We start from the raw sequence: 19067 nt of genomic DNA, 5'->3' as shown, positions 1-19067 counted from the left end.
TTGCAGGGCAGTAGGAAGCAAATGCTGCAATTTATTTAACCTTAATTCTTCCTTTGTTTTAAAAAGGGAGGGGGGCTATCAAGTACTTTGCTGAACTCTTATGAAAAATAATTTAGTTACATATAAAATCCTAGCATATGCTTGGTTCATGGCAGGTGCCATATACAGATACTATTTCTTTTCAGCTTTATTGAGATATAGTTGACATATAACATTATGTGAGTTTAAGGTGTACAAAGTGTTGATCTGATACACTAGCAAGTGATTACCACCATACCGTACACCTGCATCACATCGCATAATTCCTACTTCTTTTTCCTGGTAAGAACATTTCAGATCTACTCTGGTAGCAACTTTCAAGTATATGATACAGTATCATTAGCTATAATCACCATGCTGTACCTCAGATCCCCAGAGCCTGTTCATCTAATATCTGGAAGTTCGTACCCTTTGACCAACATCCCCCTTTCCCCCATCCGCCATTCTAGTCTCTGTTTCTGAGTTCAGCTTTTTTTAGATTCTACATATAAGTGAGATCACATAGTACTTGTCTATCTCTGTCTGACTTACTTCACTGAGCATAATGCCTTCAAGGTCCATCCATGTTGTCGCACACAGCAGGATTTCCTTCTTTCTTGTGGCTGAATACTATTCTGTTGTGTGTGTGTGTGTATATATATATATATATACACATCACATACAGGTATTATTTTATTTATTATTATTTATTTATGGCTGCTTTGCGTTGGGTCTTCGTTGTTGCACACAGGCTTTCTCTAGTTGTGGAGAGCAGGGGCTACTCTTCGTTGTGGTGTGTGGACTTCTCATTGCGGTGGCTTCTCGTTGCGGAGCACAGGCTCTAGGCACGTGGGCTTCAGTAGTTGCGGCTCATGGGCTCAGTAGTTGTGGCGCACGGGCTCTAGAGCACAGCCTCAGTAGTTGTGGTGCATGGGCTTAGTTGCTCCGCGGCATGTGGGATCTTCCTGGACCAGGGCTCAAACCCGTGTCCCCTGCGTTGGCAGGCGGATTTTTAAAATTTATTTATTTATTTTTGGCTGTGTTGGGTCTTCGTTGCGGAGCACGGGCTCTAGGCGCGTGGGCTTCAGTAGTTGTGGCACACAGGCTCAGTAGTTGTGGCTTGTGGGCTCTAGAGCACAGGCTCAGTAGTGGCACACGGGCTTAGTTGCTCCACGGCATATGGGATCTTCCCAGACTAGGGCTCGAACCCGTGTCCCCTGCATTGGCAGGCAGATTCTTAACCACTGCGCCACCAGGGAGTCCCACAGATATTATTTTAAAGCCTATTAGACCATAAACTCCCTGGTGGCAGCGACAGTGCTTGGCACTGTAGCAAACCATCGAAAATTAATGGAATGAATGAATGAACGAATGAAAGAATAAATGCATACTAAAGGCTCAGTGCTAGGGATAAGGAAGGGAGCTGCTAAACTAGGAGAAGCAAAGATCAGGAATATTGAGTTCAGAGGCCAGCACCAGGGCAGTCCTATGACTCAGCTGGAGACACTGTCACAGAAGCTGCCAACAACTGCTTACACTTAGCACAGCGCTGCATTTAAAAAGAAGAATCAAGGGCTTCCCTGGTGGCGCAGTGGTTGAGAGTCCGCCTGCCGATGCAGGGGACGCGGGTTCGTGCCCCGGTCCGGGAGGATCCCACATGCCGCAGAGCGGCTGGGCCCATGAGCCATGGCCGCTGAGCCTGCGCGTCCGGAGCCTGTGCTCTGCAGCGGGAGAGGCCACAACAGTGAGAGGCCCTCGTACCGCAAAGGGCAGACTTGATAGCTTATCTCAAAAAAGCTACTAATGAGTAATAGTTGGCCACTGCCTTATTTATTATGAAACAAATGTCTCATGACTTTTTATGTGTACCACATTTAAATTGATCTCATATAGCAGAATTCAGATCATGAACGGATGATGTAGTCTTTCTGTCCTGATTTGAATAAGATTGGCTTGTGGCTAAATGAATATGGTCAGCTTTTTGAATTTTGATAGTAATTCTGGTTCAACAAGTACTATCACTGTTTTCCCCTTCTAAAGAGATGATTAAACTTGAATAAGGAATGTTAAACTTTTCAGGGATATGGTGAATGCCTTCTCAAACCCTATAGGAGATTGGTTTTAGATTTAGATTTCTATAACTGGTTATATTAATATATTTAAATACTGAGAAGCTCCCTTCACTGTCTCACAGACAAGCAAAATACACGTGTGTTTCAAGTTGTGTTCATTTGCCTGTTAAAGCAAGGGCTGAAGATACACTGACAATGTCCATTTTATCTTTTTGGTCTTAACTATGCCAATTTAATTAAAATTCTCTATCTAAAGTTTAAAAAATAAAATAAAAATAGAAAGAAGAATCCAGAAAGCTTCTGCTGTTTTCCAGATGAGCACGCTGAGGTCCTGAGTTGCTTGCTTTTGTCCGCCCCCATCCCCTTAAATCCCGACGAGGAAGGGGGGCATAGGACATCCCTCCGAGCTCAGATAAGTGACATAAGTGATGTGGTGCAGCGAAGCGGGGCAATGGAACCCCCTCCCCCCATGCATCCTAACTTCCCACCGCAGGAAGTTTCTCTGAACCGCATGTTGCTTCCCAGGCCCACAAAGGACAAAACGTGTTAGAACAGAACTGAAAACAGATCCAACAGCGTAAGGCATAGACAGATTCATAAAATTAGCCAAGGTTTTTTTGGGCATTTTGGTCCTTGTCTGTCCAAGACACACAGAAATAATATGAGGTACTTCTAAAGACACCGTGGGTGAAAACCACGGGGCCCAGGGGAGTCTCCCCGGCCTGCTCAGCAGCCTCCTTCCCGGGTCCAGTTTCGGGCATTGATGAAGAGCTGGAGCCAGGGGGAGGTGGTCATAGTGTCAAACGGAGGGGGTCGCCACGCCCACTGCCAAGGCCTCACAGACCGCTCAGGGTGAGGCATGAGAGCCAGGTGGCGGCCATCGGGGGAGCAGATGCCAGCCATGCCCCCTGGGGACCCGTTGGGATTCAGGGGGTACTGTTCCGTGGGGTTGCCGTCATCGTCTGCCCAGTGCAGCGGAGCCAAGCCCCTGGCCTCAATCTGGGCTTGGAGTTCCGGGGAAGAAAATGCCATGTAACCTGGGGCAGAAGGAGGGACGAGGGAAGGAGGGACGTGAGAGCAGAGCTCCCTGGCGTCCTCCCCCACCCTTGCCCTCAGGCCCTCCCCGACTCCCCGGAGCCTGACCTTCCCCATGGGCGCTCCACACGGGCAGCACGGCACCCTCCATCCCTCGCAGCATCAGGGCCGGCCCGGGCCCCACTCGCACGCTGGCCCAGCGCGACTCGAAACGCCCAGACTGGTTGTGGCGCAGCAGGAGGCCAGGCCGGGCCGGCCAGGACTCGTGGCCCATCTCTGCCGCCTCGTCACCAGGACTGCCTCCCACCCAGCCCAGCAGGGCCAGCAGCTGGCAGCCGTTACACACGCCCAGGCTGAAGGTGTCTGGCCGTTGCCGGAACCGCCTCAGCTCAGCCCCGGCCTGGGGGTTAAAGGTCACAGCGGCTGCCCACCCTAGGCGGGAACAGGAGGCTGGGGTGAGCACCGGAATGAGGGGGGACTGTCGCCTTTCCATCCCAGCGTGCCCCATTACACTCGCTCAGGACCTCCCCCCTTTGCAGAGCTCAGGGCAAACGCCAGGGAAAAAAAGCAGGTTTAACTGATTGAAACAGATGTTGCCAACTCCTGGGCCTGAGACGGCCCATGATGAGTTTTCTGCTTAGGCAACAGAGCATTTTCAAAATTTTTTATTCAGTTGCCTAACATTTAATCAGGATTTCTGGCTTATCTTGAGAAACAGAAAGATCTGGCTGTGCCGAGCCTGCTTTCCGACAGGACAGCCTGCTGGAGCTGAGTAGCAGCTGCTGCTTCTGACAGGGCACATGCCCCCGGGCTTGGCACAGTGCCACCCAGCCCACCTGCCTCACAAGCTACCTGCAGAGGGCTTCCCTGGTGGTGCAGTGGTTAAGAATCCGCCTGCCAATGCAGGGGACACGGGTTCGAGCCCTGGTCCGGGAAGATCCCACATGCCACGGAACAACTAAGCCCGTGCGCCACAACTACTGACCCTGCGCTCTAGAGCCCGCGAGCCACAAATACTGAGCCCGTGTGCCACAACTACTGAAGCCCGCGTGCCTAGAGCCCGTGCTCCGCAACAAGAGAAGCCACCACGAGAAGCCTGCGCAATGCAATGAAGAGTAGCCCCCGTTCGCTTCAACTAGAGAAAGCCCGCGTGCAGCAACGAAGACTCAATGCAGTCAATGAATGAATGAATGAATGAATGAATGAAAAAAAAAGGCTACCTGCAGGCCTGCTGGCGGCTGGCCCAGAATGAATGCTCCCACGCTCCCCCAGCCAGCCTTATGGAGGCGAGAGGCCAGTTCTCAGTCAAGGTAGAAGGGGGCTAAGGCAGCTCTTCAGGAATGTGCGGGGAGCGAGTGGGCAGGGCCGCACACCCACCTTTGGCAGAGCCCAGGACGTCCGCGTAGCTGAAGCCGCCCACGAAGGCCATGCCTTGGAACGTGTCCAGCCTGACTGCTCCAGAGCAGAGGTCCTGCATGGTCACGTCCCACACCTGGCAGGAGGGGGAGGGCAAGTGTCAGAGGGCCCATGGCCCAAAGCCCAGCCCTGGCTCTGCCGGGCAAGCTGCTCACCTCAAACCCAGCCAAGTGGAAGGCATCGGCCATCTCCCGGTCTCCGTTACTGCCTTCTTCTCGAAAGATGGCAACGCGGGGGGCGGGGCCACCTGGGGAGAGGAGTGTCCTTGTGCCAGAGGGTTACTTCCGCACCCCAGCGCCCCAGACACCTTGTCCAGGGCAGGCCCCGCATCCAAGCCTTGGGCTCCTCCCCAAAGTGCCCAGGCAGCCAAGCCACTACACATGTTTCCTCACCAGGCTCATGAGGCACGGAAGCTGTGGGGAAGGTGGGGGGCAGGCAGTAGGTGGGCCCCGTCCGCTCCCTCAGCCCTCCTTCTTCCTGGGCCACACAGTGGGGCTCTGCCTGCAGCCGATCCAGCTGGAAACTGGTCTCCTCCCAGAGGGCTCGTAGCTGCCCAACGGGCTCCTCCAGAACGACAGCCCCGTTCACTGATACCCGGACCTAGAGACGGGGGCAGATCTTTCAGGGGCTGAGAGCAAAGATGTCCACGTTGGGCCCCCTCCAAGGCTGGCAGAGGCAAACCACGACCTTCCCTCTGCAGGCCTGCCATTCCTCACTTCCTCACCGTGGCATGGGGCCCGGCGCTGCCCGTGCGGCCCAGCTCCAGGCAGTGGAGGCCAGCCTCCCGGTAACGTGTCAGTACTTGGGCCAGGTCTGGCTCTTGCACCTCCAGCACCAAGCCTGGCTCCTCAGCGAACAGTACAGGCAGCGCTGGGAGAGTAACAGAGGGGTCAAGGTGACTAGGGTATTGCCAGGGACTCAGAGGTGGAGTCAGGGGGCTATGGCTAAAGGAACAAAGGCAGGGGTCAGGGATGGGGTGAGGCCTGGGAAAGCAGGACCAAGGATGTGGCCTCAGGGTCTGCAGGAGGTTTCAGAGGTGCCACCTGACTCAGTGGTCAGAAAAGATAGCAAGGGACTCAGGGGAAAAGGAGTTGGGGACACTCTACTCTTTAATAGGACATGGGGACGGTCCACAGGATGGGGCAGGCAGCCCAGGCTGGAACCTAGACCTCAGGCTCCTCACCATTGACCCCAGGGGCAGGGATGGCCACCTCTATCCCACAATTCCCAGCAAAGGCCATCTCTAGCAGGCAGGTGATGAGACCTCCGTCACTGACATCGTGGCCTGAGCAGAGGAGGCGGTCTGGAGGAAGGAATAAAATGCTTGGCAGCCTTGGGACCCAAACCTGGCAGCCCCGCCCCCCTTCTGGGCAGTTGGGAGAAGACGGGGGCGAGAGTGTGGGCTCGCTCAGAGAACCAGAGAGAAGGGCGTCAGACCCCTCTTCGCCCCCCAGCACGTGCTCAGCTGGCCAGTGCCTGCCCCGTGTCAGCCACAGGCACCGTCTCCTCCAGGGCCTCACTCACCTTTCAGCAGCCCCTGGGTGATGCCGAAGGCTTGCACCAAGTTCTCGGGAAGGTCCAGATCGGGAGGCTGCTCGCCGAGCTGGGAGAAGCACTGGGCCAGAGCTGTGCCCCCGAGCCGATGGCGCCCAGGACTCAGAGGCACGTAGAGCAGGTGGCCTGGGGAGACAGGGGCGCGGTGAGGGGAGATGGCTGGCTCAGGAGAAGCCCTCCCGCTGTGCTCACTGAAGTTCCCAGGACGTGGTGAGGCACCCAGACCACCAGCCCCAGAAGGCACCACGCCCCAGTGCTGAACGAGGGGGCCCAGCACTCACGAAGCAGACCCCAAACAAAGGACCAGGCTGTGAATCCACAGTGCACCGAGGAGAGGGAAGAACCCGTACCTCTCCCTCCGGGACACTTGAGGTCTGGGGTCACAGTGGCTGTAATGTCTGGACAGACAGCATAGGCTGAGATGACCAGCGACCCTGCAGAGCAAGGAGTGGAGAGTGAGGCGCAGCCCGGCCCACAGACCCGCCCCTCGCCCTCGGGCGCCCAGAGCTCACCAGGAGCCCGCACGGTCTCAGCGCCAACCCGGGCAGCCATGCTGAGGGAGTCCTTGCCACCATCCACTGCCACACCCAGGGCCGCCATCACGGCTGCCACAGCCCCACAGGCGTCGGCCAGAGCCGCACCCTCCCCCGGGAGCTTGGCCGCCCACATCCAGTTCCCGCTGCATTTCACGTCCTGGGAAGCGGCAGAGACTCGCGTTAGGGAGGGAGGGCGGTGTGGAGAGGCTGCGGGCAGAGGGGTGAGCAGGCGGTGGTCGCATCTGCATCCCAGAGGCCGGGGGCTCCAGGACAGAAGCTGCAGGGGACTCACCCGGAGGTCGGTGACCAGAGCAAACACCAGGTTGGTGAGGGCTTCAGCCACAGCCAGCCGGGCAGCAACCTTGGGGTCTAGCAGGCTCTTGACGGGCTGCTCTCCCAGGGCTGTGGCAGCCCCTACGAGCTCCTGGTGACTCAGTGCCACCACCGCCACATCTGCCAGAGGGGTCTGCAGGGGTCCCACACACTGCTGCTGTGCCACCAGGCCGCCCACGGAGCGGTCCACCTGCGGAACCAGGTGGAGTTAGCAAGAGGCCAAGGGACAGGGACAAGGGGGTGGAAGGAGGCCTGGCTCACCCTGGACACAACAAGGCTCAGGGTGGACAGCAGGGGCTTAGGCCATCGGGGTAGCTGCCCTGCCCCTGCCACGTCCCCCTCGGGCCCGGTGGGCTCCCACAGCCATCCCCTGGGCTGGGCGAGCAGAGGGAAGGGCGCAGAGGGCTGAGAGGGCGGAGCAAGGGTGCGGGGCAGACCTTGCTGGTGAGGTAGCGCTTGCTGGCCACCGCAGGCAGCCTGAGGACCCATGCCAGGGCCTGGCGCACGCTCAGCCCTGGGGGCAAGGCCAGGGGCCGCAGCACGGGGAGACTCCTCTGGAGGAAGAACTCCTGCAACACAGGTGGCAACAGTGGTGTGAGCGCCTGGGGAGGTGCTGGGCACACAGGTGACAAAGCACGTGTAGGGCAGATGATGGTCTGAAGGGCTGGGCCAGAGAAGGAGAAACCTCCCGCCCCCCACATACCTTCCGGGGCATCTTGCCCAGCACCCAGTCCAGATCCAGGTCCACAGGTGTCGGGGGAGGTGTTGGGGGGGCATCCCCCTGGCCATCTCTTCCCATAGGACACTCCCGATCATCCACCAGCACTATCTGTAGACCACAGGGACACCGCCCAGAGAGAACGAGACTGTGACCACCAGCAGGGAATAAACACTTCTGGAAAGCCGGGCAGAGGTGCTCTGTCCACCCCACTTGGCTTCTCCTGTTGAGCCCCCCGGCCCCACGCTGGTCCCCACGGCACCCATGCTCTCGTCTCTTTCCTGAGACACCCTCCCTCCTGGGCAAGCCCACGCACAGCATCTGTTACCGACTCCCTGAGCCAACTCACCCTCCCGTCTCCCGTGATGGTGCCCACAAAGCAAACTGGGCAGCGTTCCCGGGCACTGACACGACTCAGGAAGTCCCGGTCGGGGGGCCTCAGCAGAAGTGCATTTGACTCCTGGTACTCAGCCCCCCAGATTTCCAGGGCGTTCAGGGTCGGGTCCCCGAGCTGCACATCCATGGGGGAGGACGAAAGGGAAGGGTCAGCGGGTGCTCCCAGTCTCATGTTCTTGCTGGGAGTGGGGGACAGATGGGTGGGGCCGGCTGGGACTGACAGGGGCAGGGAGACAATCAGACCTCAGGGAGGAGACCCACCTGGAAGCGGCTGGTATAAATGACGGCTCCAGCTGGGTCACTCAGCTCCTTCAGGACGTTGCCTGGTGAGAGGGTTTCCGGGAGAGGCTCTCATCTGGCCCTGGTCAGTACCGGGCAAACAAAAGGCCGTTCCCAGCCTCCAAAGGAGCCCCTAATTCTGTGCATCCCTGTTTGAACCGCTACTGCACCCTCTCCAGCAACTAACCCTGAGTCCGTCCAGAACGTGTAGTGGGTGCAGAGTGGGGCCCAGAGCTAGCTGGTTGGTTGCAGATCCGCGATACCTCTCCCCAAACTGAACCTGGCAGGAGACCAGGTAGGCCTGGTCCTCCGTCCCAACCCCTCCTCTCACCATTGCCACCGGCACCCTGGTCATGAAGGCTGCAGATGGGGTTTCCTCCGGGGGCCTCCACGCAAGCCCGGATCACACGGTTCATCTTCTGTTCCATCTCCGGGTCTCCCCGCTGCACAGCCCCGAAGTCCAGGTCGCTGGCGTTGTCTCCCTGCACCTGGGAGGACAGATGGCACATCTCAGCTCAGGGGGGCTGGGAGCTCACACCCCACCCATGCATGGGGCCCAGAGATGTCATGGAGTTGGCACCTGAGCTATTTGCACTTGCCTGCACGGACGAAGCAGCTCCGCCCCCGACTCCAATCCTGTAGACAGGACCCCCAACCTTCACAACATCCATGCCTGCGAGGAAGGAGGGCAGAATCAGAACACCCGGGAAGTGACCAGACGTGTGAGAACGAAGCAGTGTGAGGATAAAGGGAAGCTGGTATTAGAGGAGAGCAATCAAAATTCTTTGATTGGGTAAATACACTTTGAGGAATTTACCCTCCAGATTTATTCGCACAGGTACAAATCACCTACGTACAAAATTAAATACTGCAGCATTATTTGTATTACCAAAGACAAGAAATAATCTAAATGCTAACAACAGAGAACTGGTTAAATAAATTATGGTATAAGCCATATAATGAAAAACTAAGCCACCGAAACAGAGAATTTTTTTTTTTGGCTATGCCGCGCGGCTTGCAGGATCTTAGTTCCCCAGCCAGAGATTGAATCCAAGCCCTCAGCAGTGAAAGGTGCAGAAGTATGCCTACCCACTTAGAACAGCATCAACAAGAATAAAATACTTAAGACTTACACACTGAAAATTATGAAATATCTTAGGAGGCCTAAATAAATTGAAAGAGATCTCATGCTTATAGATCGGAAGACTTCATATTGTTACAATGGCAATACTCCCCAAAGCGAACTGCAGAGTCAACACAATCAGCCACCTTTTTCAAAGAAACTGACCGGCTGATCCTAAAATTTATATGGAAATTCAAGGGACCTAGAACAAAGCCAAAACAATCTTGAAAAAGAAGAACAAAATTGAAGGACTCATACTTTCTGCTTTTAAACGTACTGCAAAGCTACAGTAATCAAGACAGTGTGTTACTAGCAGAAGGAGACAGGTAGATAGATAGGTCATTGGAATAGAACTGTGAGTCCATACCCAAACATTTATAGCCAACTGATTTTTGGCAAGAGTCCCAAGACAATTCAATGGGGGTAAGAACAGTTTTTTTCAAAAAGGATTTTGTTAGAACAACTGGATATCCACATGTGAAAGAAGGAAGTTGGATCCCTACTTCATACCATATACAAAAAATTCAAAATGTATCAGAGACCTAAACGTGAAAGCTAAAAGCTATAAAAGTATTACCAGAGAATATATGAGTCACTCTTGGTGACCTTGGCTTAGGCAGTGGTTTCTTAGTCGTGACACTATAAGCCAGAAGCCACAAAGAAAAAATATACAGATAAATTATACTTTACCAAAATCAAAAACATTTGTGCTTCAGGGGACACCATGAAGAAAGTAAAAAGACAACTCACAGAATGGAAGAAAATATTTGCAAATCATTTACCTATCAGGTAAGGGGCTAGTACCCAGAATATGCAAAGAACTCTAACTTAAACTCCAAAAAAAAAAAAGAAAAACCAACTTAAAATTGGCCAAGGACATGAATAGATATTTCTCCAAGGAAGGTATACAGATAGCCAAGAAACAGGAAAAGATGCTTAACATCCTGAGTCATTAGGGAAATGCAAACCCAAACCACCATAAGATACTACTTCACATCCACTATGATGGCTATAATCAGAGAGACAGATAAGAGTTGGCAAGGATCTGGAGAAATCGGAACCTTCACACACTGCTGAGGGGAATGTAAAATGGTGCAGCTGCTTCAAAGACTAAGTACAGTTATCAAGTGACCTAGCAAGTCCACTCCTAGTTACCTACCCAAAAGAATTCAGAACATAAGTACATAGGAAAACTTGTACACAAATGTTTATAGCAGGGCTTCCCTGGTGGCTCAGTGGTTAAGAATCCGCCTGCCAATGCAGGAGCCCTGGTCCGGGAAGATCCCACATGCCTCGGAGCAACCAAGCCCGTGCACCGCAACTACTGAGCCTGGGCTCTAGAGCCAGCGAGCCACAACTACTGAAGCCCATGCGCTTAGAGCCCGTGCTCCGCAACAAGAGAAGCCACTGCGATGAGAAGCCCACGCACCACAACGAAGAGTAGCCCCCGCTCGCCACAACTAGAGAAAGCCCGTGCGCAGCAACGAAGACCCAGTGCAGGCAAAAATAAATAAATAAATAAATTTAAAAAATGTTTATAGCAGCATGGTTCATAATAGCCGAAAAGCAGAAACAACCCAAATGTCTACCAGCCGATTAATGGAGAGACAAAATGATATAGCAACACGATGGAATATTATTCAGCCATAAAAAGGAACGAAGTACTGATACATACTATAACATGGATGAACATTTAAGACATCACGCAAAGTGAAAGAAGCCAAACACAACATTTATAACAGGGAAATTCATCGAGACAGAAAGTAGATTATTGGTTTCCAGAGGCCGAGGAAGGGGGCATGGGGAGTGACTGCTCATGGGTGCAGGGTTTCTTTCTGGGATGATGAAAATGTTCTGGAATTAGTGGTGATTGATGCACAACTTTGTGAATATACTAAAACCACTGACTTGTACACTTTACAAGGGTAAACTTTATGTTATATGAATTACATCTTAATAAAATGGCTATTAAAAAAATGGGTGGGGAATTCCCTGGCGGTCCAGTGGTTAGGACTCAGCACTCTCACTGCTGGGGCCCCAGGTTCGATCCCTGGTCAGGGAACTAAAATCCCATAAGCTGCGCAGCGAGGCCAAAAAGAAAAAAAAGGTGTGCACACATGCTATTTGTTTAAACAAGGGGGGGCAAATATACACATGGGTCTGTTTATGTATGCAGGAAAAACCTCTGGTAGGGTACAAAAGTAACCAATTAACATTGGTTATCTCTAGGGAGGGAAACTGGGTGGCTGAAGGTCAGGGGAAGGAGAGTTTCCACTGTATAACCTTTCTTTGCATTTTAAATTCTGAGCCATGTGACAGGTCACCCATTCAATAAATGGTACCTGGCCTTTATCTTGATTCCACCACAGGTCCTAGCATGGTGCCCGGCACCCGATGGGCGCTCAGTAAATGTCGACCGATTGAACTGAGCTTGCAGATAAAAACAGGCCCTGAATAAACACTGGCTGCCTTGACTTAGCAGGGTGGGCCTCTGCCATGCAGAAGTCAACCCGGGAAGAAACAGGCCACACAGACTGAGCCTGCCCCACTGGCATAAAGCCCTGCCCTGCCTTGAAAGCCTGTACTGGGGAGAGGAGACATGAGCTGGGAGATAAAAAACAAACCACTGAAGTTCCTGTAAATTCCACTCCTGCGGCTGCCACATGCTGGGGAGAAAGCTGGCTGGACCTGGTAGACAGGTGGCGGGCTCTTACCTGGCTCTGGGGGCTCCTTGCTCACATGCTCAGCTTCTATGCACCCAATGCCTCCACTAAACATGATGGGCTTGATCCACTCGCGCCGCTGGCCATCTGGGAGCTGGAGGCCCAAGGAACGGGCAAAGCCTGGAGCGTGGACGGCACAGGGACAGGGGACAGGGTCTAGTCGGCCAGGCTCCTCAGCGCTCGCTGGGTCACACACCTCACCCCACCCCGCCTCTGGGACTGTTATCCCCCACGCCCCCGCAAGCCTCACCAGCCAGAACTGGTTCTCCAAACTTGTTGCCGTAGTCAGAAGCCCCATTACTGGCCTCGATGGCAATCTCCAGGGGTCGGGCAAAGTTCCCAGGATACTGGAAGCTTGGATCCTCCCAGGGCATACTGTAACCTGGGCAGGAAGGAGAAAGATGGGTGGACTGTGAAGACGGAAGATGGAGGAGTCACGGCCCTTCAGGAAGAGTCTGACTCTTGGGACCAGAGTTCTTAACACTTTCCAAGAAACTGGACTTTGGGACTTCCCTGGCTGTCCAGTGGTTAAGACTTCCCCTTCCAGTTCGGGGGGTGGGGGTGGGGGACGGAGGGTGCGGGTTCGATCCCTGGTCAGGGAGCTAGGATCCCGCGTGCCTCGCAGTCAGAAAACCAAAGCATAAAAGCAGAAGCAATAAACAAATTCAACAGAGACTTTAAAAATAGTCCACATCAAAACAAAACAAAACAAAACAATTGGATTTTGGGGGGCAGTTGAGGGCCGTAAGTCCAACCCAGTACCACAATTGTTTTTGGCTAAGTAGATACTGGTTTATAAAGAAAATTGTGGTTCTGCAAAGCCAGATCTGGGTCTTCCTTGGCCTACTGTCCTCACAACCATGGTTGGCGAAAGGCCAGCTATTCTAGAGCCCTCCCTCCCAAGAAAAGGTACCCATGATGACCCTTTGACCTGAGAGATAAGTGTCCAGTGCCTGCCAGGACAAGGGGTCTGGAAGGGGAGATGGGTAGAGAGGAAAGAGACGGGACCTGGGATGTGCAGGTTTCCAAAGCAATAGCCAGCAGTGCCAGCCACCACGTGGGCCCCGCGGCCTGTGCACTGGACATCTCGGATCCGGCCCCCTGTGCCAGTGGTCGCACCGCTGAAGGGGGCTACTCCTGTGCAGAGAGAGGGAGGGTATGGGTACTGAAAAGGCAAACTCCACCTCTGACCACCCCACTGAAAATAAGGACATGCAGCCAACCTGCTGGTCCCCAGGTGGGCCTGGGGCCTTTGCCCTACCCTATACTCTGACCCTGCCTATCCCTCCTGGGGACTCATCTCACCCGTGGGGAAGTTGTGGGTCTCTGCCGTGAAGACGACATGTCTCAGCCCCTGACGTTGCCGGAAGCAGCTTGGCCGTGAGGGGTCCTCGGGACGCAGGAATTGGACTTCCTTCCCCTGGATTGCACTGTGGACACATCGTTCTGAGTCTCACTTCCTTCCTGGCATCTGCACTTACCCCACCAGAGCCTGGGGCCTCCCATTCCCTGGGTCTGAGGTCACCCCAGCTGAGGGCACAGCCCACCTGCTGTTGTCACAGAACTTGAGGACGTTGTTGGGGTGCGAGGATGCCTGGGTGCTCATGATGGACTCAAACAGCGAGTGTGCCAGCTCCTGCCCATCCACGTGGAGTCGGCCCTTGAAGAACCAGTGTCGGCTGTGCTCACTGCAGGGGGTGACGTGGGGAGGGAAAGGCAGGGTGGAAACATGGGTCATTTCTCAGGCCTTGCCATGTCTTCTCATCAGCATAAACGGCAGAGTTACGGCCACAGGTCAAAACAGATTCCAGAAGTCATAAGCTTCCAACAGTCTGTCATTGTGGATGGTCCAGATCCAGCGTGAAGATAAAACCAAGATGTGAATGCAGACTACGGGATGGATGGGGAACCCAGGTACTCAGACAGACGCAGGGAGGCCCCTAGGCCAAGAGAGAGCCATGCAGAGTCCCTGCGGTCTTCCCTTCCAACCTCCACGGGCTCAGACATCAGAATGTCCCCATTCCTCCCCACCTATTGGACTGAGCCAAGTCGAAGGCCTCCACAGTGCTGGGGTTCCGCTGCAGCTCCTGGAAGCGCTTGGTGTAGAAATCCAGGTCCCAGGAGTCTAGGGCCAGACCTAGGAGACAACCACCAGAAGAGCTGACTGTGGGACTCAGCACCCCTACTAGCCTGGCCTGGGCCTTCCTCCAGGGACCCCTGCGCACCTAGCTCCTGGTTGGCTTTCTCCAGGGCAGACCGGCCCTCGGCCAGTATGTCAATTGGGCCGCCAAGGGGTGCTGGGGTGCACCCCAGGGAGAAGCTCTGGATGGGACGGGGGAAGTGCTGCTCCGTCATCCGGTCATGCAGGGTAGCCAGGGCGACGGCCTCTAGCTCAGCCGAAGGCGGGTGGGCAAACTAGGGGTGGAGACACACACAGAAGGCGAGGGGTGCAGGGTTGAAGAATGGACAAGATGGTCCACCCTCGTCCTCCAAGCCACACAGGACCAGCCCACTGCTAGCCTCTCTGGCACCTTTGTTCAGATTAGAAAAAGACGCTCCTTCCAGGCATGAGTCCCTGTCAGCACGCACAGATTAGTAAGGGAGCACAGGCTGGGTTTCTGTCCTATTCACTCCTTGACCAGGTGGCCTCAGGCAGTGAACAACCTGCAAACAGGGCAGGCGTCAAAGCAGGAACTCCTCTCCCTGCTTCTCAGCGTTTCCTTAGAGTTTAGGACCCAAAATCTCTTCCGCTTCCTCCTCCTGATGCCCACCTGACTGCCTACGAGCTCACCGAGAGCAGGTAGCGCCGGGTCGGCTCCACGCGGTCCACGGCCCCCAGCCCCACAGCCTGGCACACTGACACGATGTTGCTGGATGTTGGCGTGGAGAAGTTCAGCCTGTGGATTGGTTAGGACCAGATGGTTAGAGCCCCAGCTGAGAAGGTGGATCCTGCCCACTGCTGTCCAGGCAATCTCCCACCTCTACTTACCACCCCCCCGCACCTGCCCACACCGCTGGCCTCCAGCCTCAGACCTGGGCACCAAGAAACCTGCTTTCAAAGGTCATTCAAATCAAACCGTAACTGTTCTGTAGCAACAAAATGCTTCAATTTCAACTTCTCAGGATACAACGTGTCATATTTCCAGAACATGCCTGGCAGCTGGCTCAGTCTTCAAAGGTATCTTCCCACATGGGGAAAGCATGTGCCCAGCTTTCTAGGCGGGGAGTAGGATGAAGGGAAAACTAGTCTCCCAAGGACCGCAAGAGGAGGAAGAAGAATGAAAGTGGAAGGGGTGGCAGTGTGTCTGGAAAGGCTGACGGGCTCTGGACCGTGGAACGAGCTACCCGAGGCTGAGACACGTGCCTGGGCCCGACCTCCAGCAGCAGGTCAGTGGGGCCGGGAAGGAGCCAGGACTCCTGAGCGACATCGTCCAGTAACAAGGGGCAGCCAAACAGCCACGTCAGCTTCTTCATCTCCTCGGCGCTCGGGGAGGACTCAGCTGCAGGGAGACAGGGCAAGGACACCTTGAGACACTGCCCCTGGCACTTGGCACCTCTCCCGAAGAATCCAGTAAGTGGCCCAACCTGTCCAGTTCACATTGTAGCACAGCTCGGTCTTGACACCCTGCAGCTCTGGCAGTTCCCCTTGCAGCTTCCTTTGAGTATATTCAGAGGCTGCCCTCTCGTGGCCAGAGGGACGGACATAGAAGTGAAGGACTGAGGACATCTCTGTAGGTGTCCTTTGCTGGCGAGATGAGTCAGAAAAAATAACATTCACTAGAGCCTATCTGTTGAACTGATTTCAAGTTTCAAGGACAGCTGAGGCTGTGGAAGCATTAGGGATGTGGTGGGGGAAAGCAGTGGGGGCACTGAGGCATAAATGTATCCAGACATTTCCCGTCCAGTGTGGTCAAGGCCACAGGACTGTGGGTACCAACCTAGCACTTAGGAGTGGGAAAGCCTTCCTAAGGGAAATGGCATCTAAGCGTGAACCTGAAGGATGAGCTGGATGGGGCTGGCCAGTGAAGTCAAATGATAGTTCCTCTACTTCACTGTTTCAAAATATTATCTCCCTGCTCAAGGTAAATCCAAAGCCTTTAGCCTGACAGTCAAAGGCTCTCCACATCTATTCCCCAACTACTTTCCAACTTCTGATCCCACTGCTTCTCGATAGGACCCTGGCTTTACTCACTAAACCCTGCCTAGCCTCCTCGCCATTCCTTTGCCCCATCCTAGAATGCCTATGCCTATCCCTATCCTGTCCAAAGCTTTCCCATTTGTCAAAGTGAGTACAGGTCTCACCAGCTCTGGGAGGCCTTCATCACTGCGCCAGTGCTCAGGGCCACCTCCCTCCTAGCAGAGCTGAGGGCTTCTGATCTGCACCATTCATTCAGCTCTGATCTCTCTCTCTCCCTCCCTCCCTCCCTCTCCTTCTCTCCCCCCCAACCCCGCCCTCTCTCTCTCTCTCTCTCTCTCTCTCTCTCTCTCACACACACACACACACACACACACACGCACGCGCGCGCGTCTCCCAGGTGTACACGCCCTCTTCCCAAGGAAGTGGGAGGAAAGGAAGCTCATCGCCTCGCTTCTTCACTTGGACAACTCATAGGCGTCTCAAATCTAACTTACTCAAGGCTGACTTTGACTATTCTGTCAAGGTCACCAAAGACTGCAACGTTGCCAATCTAGAGGTCACTTAACTTCTTACCTTATTCGACCTCTCAGCAGCATTTGACTTATTCATTCTCTACTTCCTGAAACACCCTCCTCTCTTGGCTTCTCGACACCGCTCTCCTGATATTCCTCTCCCTTCTGGTTGCTCCTTCTCGGTCACCTGTGCTGGCTCCGACTCTTCTGCTCCACCTCTAAATGGTGGGTGCCCAAGACTGTGCCCTTTCTTCTCTTCCCTCTAAATGTTCTTCCTAAGAGACTTCATCCGGACCTGTGGCTTTAAATACAATCTATGAGACTGAACCAATGAAACTGCCAGCATTCAACCATTTTTGACTCAAAATGGCCATTTCACATGATTCGAGTTACTATCTGCCAACATTCCATAACTTTATCCAACTCTGACTCTCCCTGAAACTCCAAACTAGTACATTCAAATGCTTAGGTGACACTGCCATATAGATGTCTCATAAACACAGACAGCCTGTTCTGGCCAAAACAGAAATTTTGATTTATCGTTTCTCCAGACCTGTGGTTTCCCCCCATTTTCCCCAACTCGGTTAACACCACCATCATCCAATCTGTTGCTCAAGTCAAAAACACAGCAGTCGATCTTAATTTTTCTTTCCCTGAGCCCTCTCTATACCCAATCTGCCAGCGAATCCATTTCCAAACATATCCCAAATCTGTCCACGTCCTTTCCTCTTTGCTACCGTCACTCCAGTTCAAGTCAGTACCAGGACTCACTTGGACTAATGCACCAGTAGCCCTCCTGACCAGGACCCCTGATCCTACCGCTGCCCCAACCACAATCCACTCGCCACAAGTTAGCATAAATGAGATCATGGCTTCTCATCACACACGGTATAACATTCCAACTCAGTACCCTGCTTTATGTTGTCTGGCCATTGCCTACCTCTCCAACCCTATCTCACACCACTCTCCTTCTCGCCTACAGTGCACCAATCACACTGGCTTCTTTTCTATTACTGTTTTCTAACTTGCCAAGCTCAGTTCCGAAAGGCATTTTTCTCACCCTGCTATTTGCATGGCTAGCTTTCTTGTTATTTAAATTTCAGGTAAAATTCACCTCCTTGAAAAGGCGTTCCTTGACCAACTGCTCTGAAGTAGCCATTATGAGATGGTCTTATATTAATCTCCTATATGGTATTTATCACTATCTGACATTTTATTTTTAGCTCTGCCTTCCCCACTAGAGCAAAATCTCGATGAGGGCACTAACTGTAGCTATTTTACCTCCATCGGATTACCAAGGCTTAGAACAATATCTGGGGCTTAAAAACCAAAAAATCTCAAACTTGTAGACTGACAAGTTCCAGGCCAGGTCTCATTTCAGCAACCAATGTTCCTGCCAGATCGTGATTCCTCCCATTCTCAGCGCCCCCACCCAATGCTTATGACCCCTTTATTTTATTTTATTTTTTTCCTTTTGCCGCACTTCGTGGCTTGTGGGATCCTAGTTCCCGGACCAGGGATTGAACCCGGCCCTCGGTAGTGAGAGCGCTGAGTCCTAACCACTAGACTGCCAGGGAATTCCCCTTATGACCCTTTTTAAAGTTAGGCGCCTCAGTTGTCCTCCATACCATAATTCCTTCACAGGAATTATCACAACCCGAAATCATTTTGTTTATTATACCAGTTGATTTTCGTCTATCATTCCCAGTGAAACAATATCTCCAAGAGCACAAAGACAGGATTGTCTACATCAGGGCTGTCTCCCCAAAGACCAGCATGGTACTTGACATAAAACAGGCTGTCAACGGATTTTTTCTTGGTTGAATGAATGGTCATACAGGGGATGAGTTTACGTGGGGTCTCCCCTGCCAGGCGTCCAACAAACGCGAATGGACACCTGCACTAACGCGGGCACCCAGGCGCCCGCTGGGCGCAGCTCGGCCTGGTGGGGATCCTGCACCGGCTTGGATCAGGCTTTGGGTGGGTGGCTACGGGGTGAAACATATAGGGGTATCCGGGTTTGCGCGCGGTAACCATACGCACGTGGCAGCCGTTCTCGCAGTCCCTGAGCTCCTGGAATCCTGGCGCGCCCACTTGCGTCATCCGCGTGCGCCGCAGGAAGAGGCGAAGCATGAGAACGGCCCCGCCCCCTCCTGCCCGCCGGGGTCTTTTAACTTTTGTGAAAATACAGTCAGATCCGTGCAGCCAGCTTGA

At 53.6% G+C, this 19067-nt stretch overlaps 1 protein-coding gene and 1 non-coding gene across 5 annotated transcripts; one reads left to right on the top strand and one right to left on the bottom strand.

Moving 5' to 3' along the window:
- Positions 1–169: 169 nt before the first annotated feature.
- Positions 170–18943, bottom strand: PFAS (phosphoribosylformylglycinamidine synthase). 4 transcript variants are annotated; one of them, XM_004266867.3, is made up of 28 exons: positions 18897–18943; positions 15789–15948; positions 15568–15703; positions 14995–15100; positions 14429–14618; positions 14235–14340; positions 13751–13891; positions 13509–13633; positions 13212–13340; positions 12454–12585; positions 12195–12323; positions 8957–9030; positions 8689–8845; positions 8340–8401; positions 8032–8193; positions 7668–7793; positions 7402–7533; positions 6924–7154; positions 6608–6788; positions 6446–6529; positions 6066–6221; positions 5725–5844; positions 5266–5411; positions 4934–5141; positions 4697–4788; positions 4503–4617; positions 3234–3557; positions 170–3127 (listed from the first exon to the last, which is right to left on the bottom strand). In XM_004266867.3, the coding sequence occupies exons 2-28, from the start codon at positions 15928–15930 to the stop codon at positions 2817–2819; spliced, it is 4017 nt and encodes a 1338-aa protein (XP_004266915.2). In that variant the 5' UTR covers positions 15931–15948; positions 18897–18943; the 3' UTR covers positions 170–2816. The 4 variants fall into 4 exon arrangements, with proteins under 4 accessions (XP_004266915.2, XP_033278783.2, XP_033278787.2 ...); XM_033422892.2 differs by lacking the exon at positions 18897–18943 and adding an exon at positions 16915–18890; XM_033422896.2 differs by lacking the exons at positions 15568–15703; positions 15789–15948; positions 18897–18943 and adding an exon at positions 14735–14867 and having other exon boundaries at positions 14975–15103.
- On the top strand, positions 11470–11542 carry TRNAE-CUC (transfer RNA glutamic acid (anticodon CUC)). Its single transcript has one exon. It is a non-coding gene; the product is annotated as a tRNA-Glu (tRNA).
- Positions 18944–19067: the final 124 nt, after the last annotated feature.

This window comes from Orcinus orca, chromosome 19 (assembly GCF_937001465.1).
Source record: "Orcinus orca chromosome 19, mOrcOrc1.1, whole genome shotgun sequence".
Taxonomy (NCBI): Eukaryota; Metazoa; Chordata; class Mammalia; order Artiodactyla; family Delphinidae; genus Orcinus; species Orcinus orca.
The sequence above is the reverse complement of the archived record's forward strand: the minus strand, read 5'-3'. Positions and strand labels throughout refer to the sequence as shown.

What these genes read in the sequence shown, in the direction of transcription:
- PFAS (XM_033422892.2), bottom strand. Translation starts at nt 16,950, where the DNA reads ATGAATAAGTCAAATGCTGCTGAGAGGTCGAATAAG. An exon ending in CTACAATGTGAACTGGACAG is followed by an intron (nt 15,704 to 15,788) that starts GTTGGGCCACTT and finishes GTCTCCCTGCAG; the next exon opens with CTGAGTCCTCCCCGAGCGCC. An exon ending in CACCCAGGGGCTGCTGAAAG is followed by an intron (nt 5,845 to 6,065) that starts GTGAGTGAGGCC and finishes TCCTTCCTCCAG; the next exon opens with ACCGCCTCCTCTGCTCAGGC.